The sequence below is a fragment of the Lepisma saccharinum genome, chromosome 19 (genome assembly GCF_977018435.1).
Source record: "Lepisma saccharinum chromosome 19, izLepSacc3.1, whole genome shotgun sequence".
NCBI classification, from domain to species: domain Eukaryota; kingdom Metazoa; phylum Arthropoda; class Insecta; order Zygentoma; family Lepismatidae; genus Lepisma; species Lepisma saccharinum.
In genome coordinates, this window is record NC_139247.1 from 37,018,423 (window position 1) to 37,037,042 (window position 18,620).

Below are 18,620 nucleotides of genomic sequence, written 5' to 3' on the forward strand. Positions count from 1 at the left end.
TACGTGCTTATTTTGGGGATGGGTCACTTTTTTACCCATTTTAACACAAAAAAATGTAAGGTGCAGCACCTAAAATTCCTAGCTCTGGTCATCACACACAGGCTACATCCACCTGGAAGTAAATGGATGCAAGAGCCTTCGTGCATCGGTCACACATTCATATCGAAAAATAGATGATTAACCGGCAAAATTCAATGAACAATGCGAGAAAACACTTTCCCGAACTTCCAGAAGTATAAAGAAACTGCATTCGGTAAGTAATTTCTCCCTTAAATTTGATGAAATCCGTCTGTCCCTTACAAGAAATTTACCCTTTCATTCGTGAAACAGCACATCCACAAGGAACAGGAATTTTGGGATAGTGTCATATGGTCAGATGAGTACAAGATTAATATATACGGGTCAGATGGGATAAATAGGGTCTGGTGAATATCAAATAAAGACAATGATCACATTACCACAGTTCCAAAAGTTAAACACAGTGGTGGGTCATTAATGATTTGGGGCTGTATGTCATCCAAAAATGTTGGTACCATCCAGTTTATTGATGGTAACATGGATGCATATGTCTATTTGGACATATTGAAGAACAATGTAAAGCAGAGTGTCCAAAAAATGGACATGCCGCCTATCTACAGATTCCAACAAGACAATGACAGTAAGCATAAGGTGCTAGTTAACATGAATTGGCTAATATTGAGTGTGCCCAAACTACTACAAACACCAGCTCAAAGTACAGACTTCCTATATCCCATTGAGCATTTATGGGCAATTTTGAAGAGGCGAGTCCATAAAGCAGGTGTCAAGTCCAAACAAGAGTTAAAAACTGTTGTGCAAGCCAAGTGGAATAAAATAAGCTCTGAAACATGTCGGAAACTGGTTAATTCTATGAAGAACAGGTGTCAAGCAGTAATTAAAGCCAAAGGATACGCATCAAAGTATTAGAATTGAACTGTCAGTCAATTTGCTCTGAATATACTTTTTTATTTTATATTATTCAGTGTACGAATAGAAAAGTTGTACAAAAAATGACATGTTTCTCTTTCAGTTTCATTTAATTTATTATTGCCATTGGTTATACAGAATTTGGGTAAGATTTTATGTTCCTAATGATATTAGTTATTGAATTGTAAAGAAACAATTTCAAAAGAGTGTATTTCCTTTCAGATATTAAAGCATTTTCTTTGAAAATCCGTGTGTACGAATAAGAATGTTACATACTGTATCAGCGTGTTCGAAATGGGCAAGGTGAAGGAAGTTAGTTCCGATCTGAAGGATGTTATTATAAATTTGGCCCTTAGAGGTTATTCGTTAAGAAAAATTGGACAAACAGTCAATAAATCACACTCCACAGTTCAATACATAGTAAACAAATTTAGAGATGAAGTTTTAACGCAGAATGAGCCGAGAAAACCAAAAGAGAGACGGTTGAATAAACATGATGAAAGAAGAGTGCGAGAAAACCCCCGACTAAGTGTTCCTCAGTTACGACCATTCGTAGAAAATGTTCCTGGCAAGATGATGTCCGATCAAACTGTCCGACGTGCCTTGTTGAAGCACAGATATCATGGCAGAATACCACAAAAGAGGCCGTATGTAAATAAGGTGAATCGCAGGAATAGACTTTCATTCACGAAAGAGCACATCCACAAGAACCAGGAATTTTGGGATAGTGTCATATGGTCAGACGAGTCCAAGATTAATATATACGGGTCAGATGGGACTGGAGAAAATCAAATAAAGACAATGATCACGTTAACACAGTTCCAACAGTTAAACACGGTGGTGGGTCATTAATGATTTGGGGCTGTATGTCGTCCAAAGGGGTTGGTACCATCCAGTTTATAGATGGTATCATGGATGCATATGTCTATTTGGACATATATGAAGAACAATGTAAAGCAGAGTGTCCTAAAAATGGACATGCCACCTATCTACAGATTTCAAGAAGACAATAACAGTAAGCATAAGGCGCGAGTTAACATGAATTGGCTAATATTGAATGTGCTCAAACTACTACAAACACCAGCTCAAAATCCAGACTTAAATCCCATTGAGCATTTATGGGCAATTTTGAAGAGGCGAGTCCATAAAGGGTCATTCCACGTCAAATCAACCAAAAAAAAAAAAATGTAATTTCTGACCCGACCATCTCACATTTTTATGAAACTCTACTCTTTGGTAGTCTTGATGAAGATACGAAATCCTGAGAAATTGTAGGTTCCTGTGTGGCATAGTTATGAAGTCTTGGGGGTCGAAAGTACAAAAAATTGTTAATTTTTAGTCTGCGTCCGAGACTTTCATGGATAATTGCTCTTACCCTAATTGACGTAGAGAGCTGGTTGTAGCCTAGTTTGAAAGGACATGAAATAAGCTTTGCAATGGTGTATCACATCACTATATTTAGAATAAAATCTTTTCAAGGTCATCCACTTTGACCTTTGGACCTTGAACTTTTGAAGATGCAGGTATCTGCGATTTCCTTGGAACTGAAATATATTGTTAACACAAGGTTACACTATAACATAACTGTGGTTAAACCAGTGGTATGCCAAGGGGAGTTGATGGAGGTCAAACCCCTTGCCCTTTTGGCTCAGTATTTCTACAAAAAAATCGAACGTCGAACAGATGGCAAAATCAGGGCTGCTACTAAGAAAGTATATGCACCTCAACCTTTCAAAAAATCATGTGTTTTAAACATATTCACAATTATTTTGTTCTCTACTGTTTTTGTTTTGCAGCATGGTATGACAACTTATAAATTACGATTGTGAAATATTTCCTTCCAATATCATCTAGCCTCTGTGCATAAAGTAGGCTTTAACAAATACTTATGCTTGTGCTGCTTCTGCTGTGAAATATCTATGCTTCCAATGAGACATCACACACTTTCTCAAAAAGCATGTGATGTTCCCTCTCCACTTTCCCACGGGATAATAAGGGGCTGGAACCCATATAATGTGATGGATGGAAATAGCCTAAGTGTTGAAGTACCCAGAATATTTTATTTCAATCAATAACTACCTGCTGGAAAATATATCTTAGAATGATTACTGCAGCTTCCACACTCCATACATTTTTAGCATGTATCATTTCTTTGATATTTTGGCAAAGGGCTGACTCCCATATCCACATAATTTATTACATTTACATATGATGATATTATATGCAGTCTTCACCACACTTGATTATTCACAATTTAAATGTTAATATGATGCAGCAGGTTTAAGTGTTGGTTAAGTTTGCATTTTTCACTATGCTTCTACAGGCTGCAGCACAAATATTGAGACAATTTACATTTCCAAATCTTTATTACACTTCAGAATAACAGTGAAAACACTTACTTGACTGGAAAGTACATACAAAAGCATTTAATGTGATGGCTATGTCTTGAAAATCATGTCATTCATGTGGGCATTGTTCTCCATCAAACAAATCTCTAAACATCAACGTACAGCAGTCATAGCCTTGCCTTGTGCAGCATCTCCGGTGAAATTTGCTGTATTGCAGAGTGAACAGACACCTTTAAGTCATCCAACGTGCCAGGTTGGGTCATGTATAGCTTTTACTTCAACATCCCCCACAAAGAGAAATTATTGACAGATAAGTCCGGCAAACATGAAGGCCATGTGACATTTTCCTGGCGTGACATAATCCTTACTGGAAACATCGTACGAAGAACCATCATCGATGTCCCTGCCTTGTGTGCTGTGGCACCATCTTGCTGCAACCATACACGGTACCTAGGAAGACCAAACCTACTCAGTTCTGGCTGTAGAAAGTCTCTCAGCATGGTCACATATCAGTGAGACATTACATTTACTGTAAGTACACTATTGTCTTAAGAAAAGTACAACACAAGAATTCTAAACCAACTAACGCCTCACCATACTGCAGTGCTCGAAAAATCTTCTTCAGAGCTAGGTGCCAGCTCTGAAAATCAGGCGCTAGGAAACAACCTACAAGCAATTGCACATACTATAAGAAGCTGAGCCAGCCCAAGTGGCAGAGTGGTTAGCACATTGCACTATGATGCCACGGATCCCGGGTTCGAATTCCGGCCTGGGCATGGATGTTTGTGAGTGTTCATTCTTCAATTCCATCATTCATCACCATCTTCGCAAATTAACCAAAAGTAGCAGAAAAAGCGATTTATCAATCAAGAATCAACCAATCAATCTATAAGAAGCTGAGCATCACCATATTCAAAACATTGCTAAATCATGTGAGATAGTGGAAAATTTGAACCTATCTTCAAAATTTCGTACATGCAAACTTAAAAATGGCAATATTACAGCAAAAGATCACAGTTGCCAGGCTGAAATTTTTAGTCACCATGGCGACCTGGCAACCGGAATTTTTCAAGCCATGCCATACTGTGACTTTCGGGCTGTGGAGTGGTGATTCATGCAGCAATTGTGGGTTTTTTGGCTGCCCAGTATCTGCATTTGTGTCTATTGACAGATTCGTTCAGGTGAAAATGTACCTCATTGGACATGATTATGATCTCGAGAAAGTCAGGTTGATCTAGAATCAATGTCCACAGAATTGTTTCCTGTCAGTGCAGTCTCGGGGACATATCCAATGTAGCATTTAATTTTGTATTGGTGAAAATGTAAGTCCAAGAGTAAAATCCATCAAACACTTCATGAAGATATGAATTCCTGAGAATTTGTAGGTTCCTGTGTGGGATAGTTATGGAGTTTTAAGGGTTGAAGATACAAAAAAATTGTCGACTTTTAGTCAGCGCTCTAGACTTTCATGGATAATTGCTCTTACCCTAATTACAACGAAGTGTGGAAAACGGCACGGTTCTGCGCTCTCTGGCTGGTTCCAATCGAAAATGATCCGCTAGAGGCACTGGTGTTGGACCCGGTGCTTGGTATTTGTCTGCTTATAATGGAAGTAAATGGAGTTTTCGCTGCAACGTCTGATTCTTTTACATGAAGCATTTCTATGAATATGATATTTCACGTCCTGTTATCATCATACTTTCGTTAATAATACGGGAGAAAAAATACGCGTGGAATGCTCTTGGCAACTAAATTTTTGTGTATGAATTAGGTTCATTATTATTATCATCATCATCATTTCTTTTAAAGATATACACACTGAAGCATTTGTATTTTTGATATTTACTCTCTTTTCTTCCGCTTTAAACTAATCGCGGCGATGATGATAATAATGATTCCATGAATCGACAAGGGGAACCCCACAAAACTTTCTTAGTGCCATCGACATGAGTGTAAGGAAACTTTCAAACCAATGGGACAAGCAACATGGGATGTTCACACTGTCACACTAATGGCACACACTTCCAGACTGTAAAATAGCATTCATTGCACATGAGAGTCCAAACAGCAAACGACACATTCATATTGCGTATTCACGTGCTACTTGTTGCTTCGGTCGGAAAGCTCCTTAAAGGAAGAGTGCTCAGACCAAAGCGACGTGCTACAGGGGGAGTTCCCAACTAAGTGACAAGCGACATGGTGCCTTCAGTCTATTGGCAAGTGTTCACTGCTAATTGGGCAAACAACAGATAGGCTACACGGCATACCACACATTACAACAACAGATCTAGGCGACACGATAAGCCACACGTATCATTTTGTCGCTTGTGCGTCACTCAAACTAGGCCATTTCCTCAATAGCTTGCAACATGTTGCCGTAATTTGTTGTTCGCGCATGTGCGATGCAATGAGTGTCTTGCTTTAGGGAGATTGCACACCAAAGCGACAAGGGGCACGCGACACTTATCGCTTGAGGATTTCACCAACCAAACGCTGGCCTGTGCTTCCCGTCATGCCGCTACAATGTGAAATGTTGCTCTTGATTGACTCGTTTCCAAGCAACATGTGTCACTTCGGTATGAAAGTTGCCTTGGACCGAAGGACCCATGTCGGTTTGGTGTGAAATCCTCGTATCGTTTGTTGCGTGTCACTTTGGTGTAAAATCTCCTTGAGGAAACTGTGCAGTCGGAGCTTGTGTCCCTACGGTTCGAAAGGCTGCATTGATTACGGACTGCTCGCTTCCAAGCGACACTTGTTGTTTGTCGCCTCGGTATGAAATATCTCTCAGGATACTATTTATATTCTAATAACATAGAAAAATAAAACTCTAGTACACAATCCAACACCTGAAGTCCGGAATCACTTTACGATATTTCTTCTTGTGTTACGCATGCTATTTATTTATTAATTTTTTTTTACTTTTCTTTCCAAATTAATGTCATTTCGTGACTGCAAATCACTCCACAAAATATAACTGTTTCCATCAATTCACTTACTGCCTTTCTAGACAAACAAATCTACACAAGCTTTCCAACGCTGTATCACATCACTATATTTAGAATAAAATCTTTTCAAGGTCATCCACTTTGACCTTTGGACCTTGAACTTTTGAAGATGCATATCTGCGATTTCCTTGGAACTGAAATATATTGTTAACACAAGGTTACACTATAACATAACTGAATTTGAAGTTGGGACGATTATGGGATAATGAAAGAAAAACAATTTAATTAGTATAAGTGTATTTTTTCAGCCGGTCATTTCTAGTGGTAGTTTGCAACACTGTTGTTATTTACATTTAAGAATAATATGATTATCAACAGTAGTGGAAAATGGACAAGAATGTTTGTTTTCTGAGAAATAACTCGCATACACCATAGTTCACAGGTACCACTGCGTCATAGGGGAGGCCACCATCTGACTCTTATATACTTATATACTCTTGTACTTATGTGGGTAGAGTAGGATGGTTGGGTTTGGTGCTTTTTTGCATCACAATTGTGTTCCTACATTCTTATGATGTTATTATCTATACATTGTAAGTAAGATGTATAGTTAGGTTTCATTTACTATGATACACATGACAGTGTGAAGTTTCCCATATGAATTCTTCAGACAGAAACAAGCATGAACACTTGAACGATCTACTTTTCACAACATAAATCGTCACAAACCAATACATTTTGCATGTATAAAACACATCAGTTATTTTCTTTGAACTATGAACTTACTTCCACAATCATTTCCAGTATTCTAAATTTATTCCTCATACTCGTGTGCAACTTATGAATATCACTACATACTCTGGTTAGTTTTAGTAAGTTAATATAATGCAGTGAACAACAATGTACATTGAATTACTGTATTTTTGTTTTGATTATAGGTTAGAGGCACAATGGATTCAGTTTTGGATAATGAACTTCGCAAAGAGCTTGCTGATCATGTGGAGAAACTTACACATAGTGGCGAGAAGCAACTGAATCCAGGAATATTCAAGAAATTGAAAGACATTTTTATGTAAGTCTTTGCTAGTACCTGAATATTATTCTTATAAATCAGTTATTCAGTAACTAAATTGCTAAGCAATATGTACAAAAATGTAATTCCTTTTTAAACAGATGGGGAAAGATAAAGTTCACGTTTAGATGCTGTGGAAGTAGATCCTCACAGATTCTCGATCTTGGCCATTTTTAAGGTGATGTGATCTGCTTCATGCTCCAGCTACTTTTACCCCCCTCAGATACGCATTGGTTTAAGGCTGGGTGAGCCCCAGAACTGCTTTATGTGGGGACAAGGCTGGAAAAATTCCAACCTTAGGTCACCCACCCTGGGTATCAAACCTGGGTCTAATGCGTAACAGTCAGATGCCCTACTGACTAGGCCACCGTGGCTCTAAACTGATGGAAAGCTTTATTAAAATATTATTTTACTTTGCAAAAATTGATAATGAAGGGAATAGAAAAAGGACTGCTGGCTTGGTAGCTGGGAATATTGAGTGATCAATTCATGAATTTGTCACCAAAGATTCTGGGTCTTGTCTGAGCATGAGTGTTTCTTGTAAATGTTTCTTCATCAATCACATAATCCTCGCTCACTGTTATCACAATTAGCCAAAAGTGGCACAAAAATAGATAAAAATATGACAAATACAATTAAGAAGTACTAGTGTATGACAGTGATCATGTTTACACACTGTAAAAATTTGCAGCGTGTTTCTTAATTTTGTACAGGATGTAAAGGGGTGATGATATTATTATTATTTAATGGCACTCGCTTTAATGCGCACTTTTTTCCAAACTTTTTTCCCCAAAAAGTGTGTTGTGTATTATGCATGGAATAATTCGGACAGCAGACATGAAACCATGCATGTTTTCACTATGTCACTGCATGCAACACATGCACGAGGTGTGGCTAGAAAAAAAAATGGATTGATGTTGCTGTCGACAAACGGCAAGCGTGTCAAAGTCAAGCGGTGCATGAGTGTATAGCGTGATATCCTGCCTTTCGACTGTGTGATTGCCCAGGGTGCACGGTGCTCAGTTCCACTGTAGCTTGTGGTCGAAGTGAACCGTACATCTGTGCTCCGTCGGAAAAATGTTAAGTGTGAAAGTGGAACAGCGTTTCAATGTGAAGTTTCTTATGAAACTCGGAAAATCCGCCACAGAAACCTATGTTATGTTGAAGGAAGTGTACGGAGATAAGTGTTCATCATGCTCTCAATTGTTTGAGTGGTTTCAAAGGTTTAAAGACGGACGAGAAGTGATCATGGACGACTCGCATCCTGGACGTCCTTGCACATCAAAAACGGATTCAAACATTTAAATGTCGGTGAATTAATTCGAATTGGGTACCCGAAGGTCAAACTGTCAACCAACATTATTTCATTACGGTGCTGACAAGCCTCCATGAGCGAGTAAGAAGATGACGACCTGAATTGTGGAGAAGCAAGTCATGGATTCTTCATCGGGACATCCAATTCTTCCACACGGCAATGTCAGTCAAGGCTTTTTTGGCCAAGTATGGAATCCCAATGTTAGAGCATCCATCCTATTGGCCAGATTTTGCTCTGTGTGACTTTTCTTATTTCCAGAGGTCAAATCAGCACTAAAAGGAACCAGATTTACGACTGTAGAATCTGAAAACAAAAGCGACAGAGGTCATGGACATGGTTTCAGAAAATGATTTCCAGCAATGGAAGATTTGTATGGAGCGGTGTATCAATAGTGCAGAGGAGTACTTTGAAGGGGGTAATGTTCGTATTGTACAAAATAACCAATAAAATATTTTTTAGCAACAGTCCGGTTTATTTCTAGCCACACCTCGTATATCAACAGGTTCAAATGCAACTACCAGGTTGGATTTCTATAGTAATAAATTTTTATTTCTTACGGTTTTTCACTAAGAGTGTTTTGAGACATCAAGAAAAGCAGTGCCGCTCTGGTGGAATTCATGCATTCACCTCCCGTCACATGGGATGAATATCGGCAGTGTTTGTCAAGCGAGAAGTACAGTAATTTGGACTAATGAGGGGGATAAATTAACCGGTTTAACGAAAGTCCAGATTAACTTAAATAACCTAAAAGAACAGTAGAAAGTGCATTAAAACTCCGTTTATAGCAACAAAACACGTTTATTATGGTGTATTTAACGGGCGTAGGTCTAAATACACTATACAGTACAGTACAAAGTCTGCGGGAAACAGAATTTCATTAGTGGTCGACTGTATTTTCTTTGGGAAGTTCTCTTGTTCACTTCTAGCCACATTTAAAACCTTGCATTCTGCTTTTTTTTTTGCCTGTCCGGATGAAGCGAAGTCTAGCTTATCGGGGTCCAGATTAATGAGGTTTTACTGTAATAGAAAATAACTTCCTGAGTGCTGATTTTGATCTTGCTTTCTTCTGCTATAAAATAAACAAGGTAGTTACAGAAGTGAAAGTTTTGGGATGCTAAGCACAGTGGAGGGAGTTGGCGGATGTGTCAAGAGTTGGTGACTCATTTAATAGATATGATGTTGTTCGCTCTTGATCAGCAAAGCTTTATGACCTACAACTAAGAAAGCCAATTCTTGAACCTGAATTGTACTGCACATTTTTTACGAGATATATAATTGTTTGTCGTTTTTTCCCATCAAAAACCAGGGTTCGCAGTATACACGCGTAAATACAAACTGTACACCTTGGTAACTGCGTTTGTGCAGACCAGCATGGCTCAGGAATATGAACCCATACTCAATACAATCCTCTGTGGAGTTGTGTGTTTGTCCCCTGTTTGCCCATCATACATATGCTGAGGTGAGTACCACCTTCCAGCCTCAACTTTTGTCAAAGGTGTAAAGGTATGGAAATTGTAGTTCTCAGATGTAGGTTTGCCAACTTTAAACAATAAAATTTCAGGAGATTTCCTTAAGGGTTCAAACCCTTTAAATTAAAATGCTCTGGAAGGCTAATGTTCTGAATATCGGCTGTTATTTATTTGTGGTCTTGCTGCTGTAAATACATTTGATCAAAACAACCTAGCAACCACAATTTGTAACTAAACGAAATAAAATCAACACATAAATACAAATACTCTTCTATAGCCCTAACACCGTAACAAATTTATTCCAAAGATCATAGTTGTGATGTGACAGATCCATTTAAATACTGTTTAAATGGCACTTAATTAAAATTGAAAATGAGCATGACACTCACCCATGACCGATTGCAGATTAAGAGATGTCATTTTCCCAACATGTTCTTTCCTCCATATCATTTACATTTACGATTTTCTTGTAACACCTGCACTTTTTGACATTTCCTCTAGTGCAAGTGTACCCCAGTGTCAGGCTGGTGCGCCGGACCCTGTGGCTGAGTGGTTAGCACATCGCTCTGCGATGCCAAGGGTCCTGGGTTCGAATCCTGCTCGGGCTTGGTTGTTTGTGAATGTCCATTCATCAATTTCATCACTCATCCCCATCTTTGCAAATTAGCCAAGAAGCACAAAACGCAAAGTAAAATAAATTAAATCAATCAATCAGTCAGGCTGGTGCAAGGAAAGACGTTCGACCAACTAGACGAATAGCGCTGCTCAAGTTCAGAAGATTCAACAAATGCCTGTCTACTGCTTTAAACATTCATTTGATTAGTTAGGGTGCACCACGAGACCATACACCACATGCTACACCACTCCAGAAGGTAGTGCAAATGGTGCAGGCACCAAATACACTGCTTGACACCAAATCGATGAAGTAGATGAGTCGGTGTTGCACCGTGTAACCAAATAGACGGTTCAGTGCAGAGAGAGTCAAAAAGTGCACCTAACTAGACGAGGCTAGTGATCATTAGAGTATAAGAACATTTATGAGGTGAATTGCAGTGTTAGGAACAATATACATGACTTTCAGTAATCTTTTTAAATATATATATTACATTTTCGATTTGGCTTATATATTTTTATATAAACTGCGGTATTTACACCATTTCTTGAGTTTTCCATTGAATATTGCAAATATATTTGTGAGACAAACATTCAAAATATGATGATTGCGAGCAGTTCATTATGAAATTTCTGAGAAAATCCACTCGAGCCTGAATAATAGGCCAGGAATGAAGGAGATTACCAAAGAGTACGAAAATATTATTACACACTTTAATATACAGGGTGGTCCAAACGTGTGTTGACACCTGAATAAAAGTTGAATGACATACTGTTCCGCAAAACTAACATTGTAGGTTTGTAATAGGGGTGGGGGAAAATGTTAGAGAGCATATGAAAATGATGGCCTTCATCTTTAAACCTGCCATATTGAATTCAACTTCATAATTTTAAATGGGAAGGGGGTGATATGATATATCAAATCAGGCTAGAATTCAATGGTGAAGGTTTTTTTCAAGTATCTTTAACCAGTAAAATGTTATGATCAAATTCTTGTACCAATTTGCTCCTTTTCAAGGTGTCAGAAAAAAGCATTAAAATGTCTTTAGCACGTCGGTTATGCATCGAGATCAAAGTGACATCTAAGGAGAGAAGTTTGCATGCCATTACACTTACACACGATTTTAATCAGATACATGCAGAACAGTATGTCATTCAACTTTTATTCGGGTGTCAACACAATTTTGGACCACAAACTTTCTACACATTTCAGTGATTTTCCTTACACATTTTACATGTTTTGTCTAAAACAACAAGAGCAAAAAATCAGGCAAATCTACTGGCTTGGTGGCTCAGTAGACCAATGGTGTGGTATGCCAGAGACCCAAGTTTGAGTCCTATTCGTACCTGCATTTTCCACTGAAATTTCTTCGTAGTACATCTCCTGTGTCTGAAGACTACAAAATAGGGATGGCCCGATATGATATTTTAGATGGTACCGATAAAGTACTGATATAAATTTTACTGATACTGATACGAGGGCCACTATTTATATTTTGAGCCTTGGCAACACTAATTGAAGTTAGGTGCGATTTGACGTTTGCACGGAATCATCTGGCATTATTGACCATAACGTACTTCAAATGTTTTGTCAATAGCGTGATTTGTGGTGTTTATGTTGCCTTGGAGATTGCACGACAACAATAAAATGGAATTAACTCATGAACATTTTCGTGTGATGATTTTTTACGATTTTCGATGTGGATTATCAAGACAAGAGTGCATCGATCAACTTACTTCCACATTTGGCGATGAAGCCCCATCCTTTGCCACTGTGAAACGCTGGTATAACGAATTTAATCGTGGCCGCCATTCGCTCACCGACGAGATTCGCGAAGGTCGTCCAAAATCAGTTGTTGTTCAAGAAAACATTGATGCTGTGCAAAACCTAATACTGCAAGATCGTCATGTGACATACTGTGAGATTGAGGCAACCATAGGCATTAGTTCCACCAGCATATATAAAATATTACATGATCATTTAGCTGTGAGAAAGGTATGTTCTCGTTGGATCCCACACAATTTGACAAGAACTCAGAAAGATGCTCGCGTCAATTGGTGCAAACAAATGCTCAATAAATACAATTGTGGTGCTGTGCCAGCTGTCACACATCTCGTCTAAGAACCGACTTTATGAACAGTCAAAAAATCGAATTGTTGGGTCATCCGCCGTACAGACCTGATTTGGCACCCAATGACTTCTTCTTGTTCCCGAATGTCAAGAATAAATTGCGTGGACAACGATTTTCGTCGGCGGAAGATGCCATTGATGCGTTCAAAAATCATATTATGGAGGTGTCTCAAGAAGATTGGAAAAACTGCTTTGACAAATGGTTCGAACGAATGCAAAAGTGTATTGACCATAAAGGAGAATACTTCGAAAAACAATAAAGCAGTTTTCAATGCCAAATTCCTGTTTTTTCATTGTTAGGCTCAAAGTATAAATAGTGACCCTCGTATTCTACCGATCCGATATAAAATTCCTTAAAGAACCTGCATGGATAATTGACCTCCTTATTAAATGTGTGCTTCGAGGTGACTGCCGTGTAAATGAAGGTGCATATTTAGACATTTACTTTTTAAAAAGTATGTCATGGAGATTATGCATAAAATTATAACAAAATAGCAGAATTTTGCACTAATTTGTAAGATATGTATAGATATCAGATCGGTAATTTTACTGGTAAACCCATACACTGATATACCTGTATCAGTCAATACCTACAGAGTACCGATTAATCGGTCCCATCCCTACTACAAAATATATTATTACACATTTTAATGTACTTACTTATTTTCTACATATTTAAAATGATTTCACTAAATATTTTACATGTTTTGGCTACGTAAAAATCCAGGTCCTAGTGATCATAAACTTTTTGCCCCCATACTAGCCTGTGGCAGTAATGACCAAAAGTTTGGAATTTTGAATCCAAGAGCTTTTATCTCCCTTCGCAAGTATAATATTACAGTAAAACCTCATTAATCCAGACTAATTGGGGGGGTGATAAGTTGACCTAATTTAAATTAAAAAGAGAGATGCATATTTTTACTTGATTATGAATTATATTAAATTAAATTATAATTAGAAACAGTTTAACGAAAGTCCAGATTAACTGAAATAACCTTAAAGAACAGTAGAAAGTGCCTTAAAACTCCGTTTATAGCAACAAAACACGTTTATTATGTGTATTTAAAGGGCATAAGCCTAAATATGCTATACAGTACAGTAAAATGTAAAGCAATACTATACGTACAATGCAGTACGTACACACACGATACCCATATTATGATGGTGTGCCCAACTGACCTGGCTCTGCATCACTCGAAACTTGCTGTGGATGTTGGTTTGAAGTACATGTCCATATTCTGTTGAGACAGTTGATAAGTCCGGTTTATCATGGTCTGGATTAATGAGGTTTTACTGTATTTCCATGCAGGATATAGTGAAAAATATTATGTCAGTTCAACTTGTGCTTTGTGAACATTAAAGGCAACATTTTTGAATGTAAAATAATCATAATGACCATAATTTAGCTATTGAGGCTGTAAAATTTTATCAGTTTTTATTTGTTTGTTTAGCAAATGTATCCTAATATAAGGCTCATTCCTTCTTTCAACCAGGAAGTCTGATGGTTATGTTGAATACACGCATCACCTTGTAATGCATCAGCTGAAGAAGCAGCATGCTGAAATACGATTTAGTGCATTCCAAATATGTGAAGATCTATTTAAGTAAGTACTAACATTTCATTAAGCTAGTACATTATTTAATTTTGATAAAAGATACATATTTTTGAAAAGTCATTTCAGATATTGAACATACAATATTCTTATATTATTTATTCTGCAATAAATTGTAACCGGATATAAGCCACAAACACATGTGATATTCAATCAAACCTTACCGGATATTTTTTTACCTCAGAACAGCGAAGTAGGAGGTAAATAGCGAAAAGTACAACTCACACGTGAACAGGCAAAATGCTAGTCAAGTCACAAGAAACAACAGTTAGTTTTATAGAACAATGATGTATTAATGTACTAAACACATAAAGACAACAGCCAACTTACACCGAAGATTCCACATTAGAAATAACTATTTATCATGAAAGTCTGCGACACTAAAAATTTCACGCAACCGTTTCTGATCCGTCCTCAATTGGCACTCTTGAGTGTTGCCAGATCCTAATACAAGTTCTTTTCTCTCTTTACAACTACGATATTACTAAGTATAACCTATCTGGTTACAAAATGTAATATTGTCTTGTATTGATAGTCCTAACAATAGACATTGGACATTCTACTTTTCCCAGGATTTTTTTTTTAATTGGAGCCCTTTGGTGTACATTAGCTTACGTAGGTCTATAGATAAATCACAGGTTGCTACTCACTGGGAATTTTTCTCCATAGACGTGAAAAATTGCAACTTTTATTAATCCAAATCCAATTGGATATATCCATATTTATTAATGCCCCGAGGCAAGTTTTTCCCAGTTTATCTTTTATTTTTATTGAGGAAGGAAAAGAAAAGAAAGCTGCGTGGAAAATAAATCAAAATTCTCTCAATCTGTTTGCTTTGCTAGTGTCCTTTGCAGAACAATCTATCTGACAGACGGAAGGTTATTGCAAGATATCTTGGAGGTTGATTAGGTAAAGTTGAGTTTGAAATCCTTATACAATTAACAATTTTTCGAAGATTAATATATTCCGTAACATTTGTGACTTGTGTTTTGATGTATTTCGAGTCTGAGTATGTAAAATGGGAAATTTAAATTCCGCACTTTAACCCTTCGTCATCTGCACGCATATGTCCCGTGCCCTCATAGTAGCGCAAATCTCCCATACATGGCACTCAGAGCCACCCGGCGCTCAGTGCCGCCCTATCAAAACCAACGTTATTTACATGAATTATTAATGCACTTACTGGAAATCAGGCGAAATATATATGAATGCAAACACATCTATTTTTGACATTTTTATTAGCTATTAAAGGAATACAACTAAAAAATGAGAGAAAATGTCTCATAGGATTACAAGCTTATACTCTTAAAGCAAATGCACCGAAATATTATTCTAAAAATAATTACAACTTTGCCTTATAATGAAGGAACTAAAAAATGAACTAATCATTCACAAAATTTATAAGGTATATTTATAAAATTTTCAACCCATTTCTCAAAAATTTTCCAATGTATTTTTCAAAATGAATTCAAACCGTACAACTTACATGGGCTTAGAAAGGAGCTATTTGTTCCAAATTTCTCAGTCAAGATCTTACTGACTCGCAGAAAAAGCAATAAAATGTATGAAACACAACACAAAGACACTTACAAAATATTTTTTAAATGTTCAAATCTCAATATGTTTCTCCTACTTTTGCGAGATATATGTAAAAAAAGACATACTGACTCAAATAAAAGGAAAGTAATGTTGTCGTTTTTCAATATCGTTATTTTGACAACTTTGGCATTTCGTATGGGTACTGCAATGGTTTCTGCATACAAATAATTTGCATTCCGAACAATGTACTGTAATTTTGTTCTTATTTCCACCAAATTCATGGCTGGTGTTCTATGATTTAAGGTAGGAAACTTTCCCGCGTGCGGTACTGAGTGCTGCCAAAGAGGGATCAGTCACTTCAGAGGCGTGTAACCAACTGAAAGAATGCCAGAAGAAATGTGCAAGCAGTACTCAGTGCTCCATGCGAGTTACGGAGGGTTAAATTAAATATTACACGTGCATACACACTCTTTATATTGTTAATATATTTGTGTGGGTAGTGAGAGGCAGTAATATGTAAGGTTGAAATAGAGTAAACATTTGCTTGTACCCTTGAAGTTTTGTAAAGTCCGCCTTGAAAACTGGGAATTTATTCTTAAATTTTTTCATGGTCCTAGAGTGGTCACCCTCAATCAAGTACAGGGCAGGCTGTCAATTTTTAATATTTTATAATCACTAGTTCCCTGTGATGGTAATTTGTGTTTCATTTCTTATGGGTACTGTCACCAGGTAGCAGAAGTTGTTCCTAGCAGACTGTGAATGGGTTTCAGTTAATTATTGCTGTTATGCTAAGAAAGTGTAGAGGAAGGCATAAACAAGTACGTATCTGTATGGTAGTCGCCAGAATTTTTTTGGGGGGGGGCCTATTCCTAGGGTTACCAGACGTCCGTTTTTTCCCGGACATGTCCTACCCTTTTGCCTTATTTTCGGCATCTGAGAGAAATTTAAAAAATATCATAAATGTCCTACATTTTGAGCGTCTCATAATATTGATTAGGAAAATACATGTTTTAGTTACACAAAGAGAAATCATGCAAGTTACAAGTCTATGTACTCCACTCCAAACTCAATAATGACATTTTTTTTGATAGAGTCATTATCCAAAAAGAAAATATAAGTTTCTGCTAGAACAAAATTTGAAGCAATTAATGAAGAAAGTTTTGGGGCTACATTCTGTTGATGTTACTGTTCAGTGCCTGAGTAGAATAGCTTGCTTTGGGGTTTATACTGATGGAACAAGGTTTTTTCAATTCTTAAAGCAGGGCATATAGAGAACAAAACTATTGAACTAAAAACTACCCTAGATGAAGCTTTTGGAACCATTTCAATTTATGGTAATTGCTGAATATTTGTTTGCCATTCCAGGTCATAATGAGAGTACTTTTATTACCAGCAGCATAACGAAGTCATGAGAGGAATATTTTTTTCAAAAAGTCTGTAAAATGTTTGGTACTGGGGTTCAGTATAATTTTAGATAGTTTGACTGACTCAAAAATATATTTTGACTAAACCTGAAATGCCACTTCGGTCTACTTTGAAGTCCAGATATGTACTCCAAGTGCCATCTTCTCCAAAAATGCTGCATGATTTGTTGACACCTTTGCCAATCAGTCAGGCGGTTAATATTGCTCTTGGTGAAGTCCTCTTCTGGAATGTTTAGTAGGTTGTCGCCAATCAGGACATGCCCTGGCGTAAGTGCTGTCAGGTCACTTAACATGCCTGTGATTGGACGAGAGTTCAAACAACCTTCTATTTCACCAATACTGTGTAAAGAACTTCACATGTTAACACAGCATTGCCGACAACACGTTTTAAATGATATCTAATGCATTTTATGTTACTTTCCCAAATTCTGCCAAACCAAGGTGAGGAAAGGGGATTAAAATGCCACTTGATTCTGTCATTGGTCAGAAAGTTATGCATAGTTTGTCAGCGCCTACATACTGAGTACCACAATCAGAATACAGGTTAGCAGGTTTTCCTCTATGAAATATGAAACGTTACAAACATGCATAAAAGTATTAGTAGTTGCTGAAGATACAATTTCAATGTGAACACACTTAGTAGAAAGACATATAAACAGAACAACGTAACCCTTGATTCTTTTATGTGATTTCAAAAATCCAGACTTAATTGAAACAGGACATGCAAAGCCAGTGCCTGTGTTAACAAAAGGTCTCATTTCGTTTCTTCTAAGAGGTGGTAAACTTCCCATCAATTGTTTACCCTTGACACGTTTACAAATAACACATTTGTTCACTATGCTATGAACCATATCTCAAAGTCCAACTATCCAATATGTTTCTGTCACAATAGCTTGTAACAGTTGTGGATTGACATGAAGATTCTTCACATGTTCATGTCTCAATAACAGTTCATTAAACGGATGATTTTTGGGCAACACTATAGGATGTTTCTTATCTGAAGACACATTAGCATTATGTAAATGCCCACCTACTCGTAACACAGAATTTTTGTCAATGAATGGACTCAACGAAAGAAGTTCACTTTGTGAGGGAAGCTTTTGTTCTGTTTGTAAACAGTTAATCTCGCTCTCATATGCTTCACGTTGGGTGACCTTGACCCAGAACTCAGTTGCAGCTGGTAACACTTCGGTTGTCAACGTCTGCT

General features: G+C 37.3%; 1 protein-coding gene across 1 annotated transcript in view; it reads left to right on the plus strand.

Moving 5' to 3' along the window:
* Positions 1 to 224: 224 nt before the first annotated feature.
* The window catches only part of LOC146002826 (UV-stimulated scaffold protein A-like), a 57,637-nt gene continuing 39,241 nt past the window's right edge, over positions 225 to 18,620 (plus strand). Inside the window, exons 1-3 of the mRNA XM_083140791.1 lie at positions 225 to 253; positions 7,177 to 7,310; positions 14,331 to 14,441. Coding sequence (XP_082996917.1) covers positions 7,189 to 7,310; positions 14,331 to 14,441 — 233 coding nt within the window. The 5' untranslated portion in view covers positions 225 to 253; positions 7,177 to 7,188. The remainder of the gene's footprint in view (positions 254 to 7,176; positions 7,311 to 14,330; positions 14,442 to 18,620) is intronic.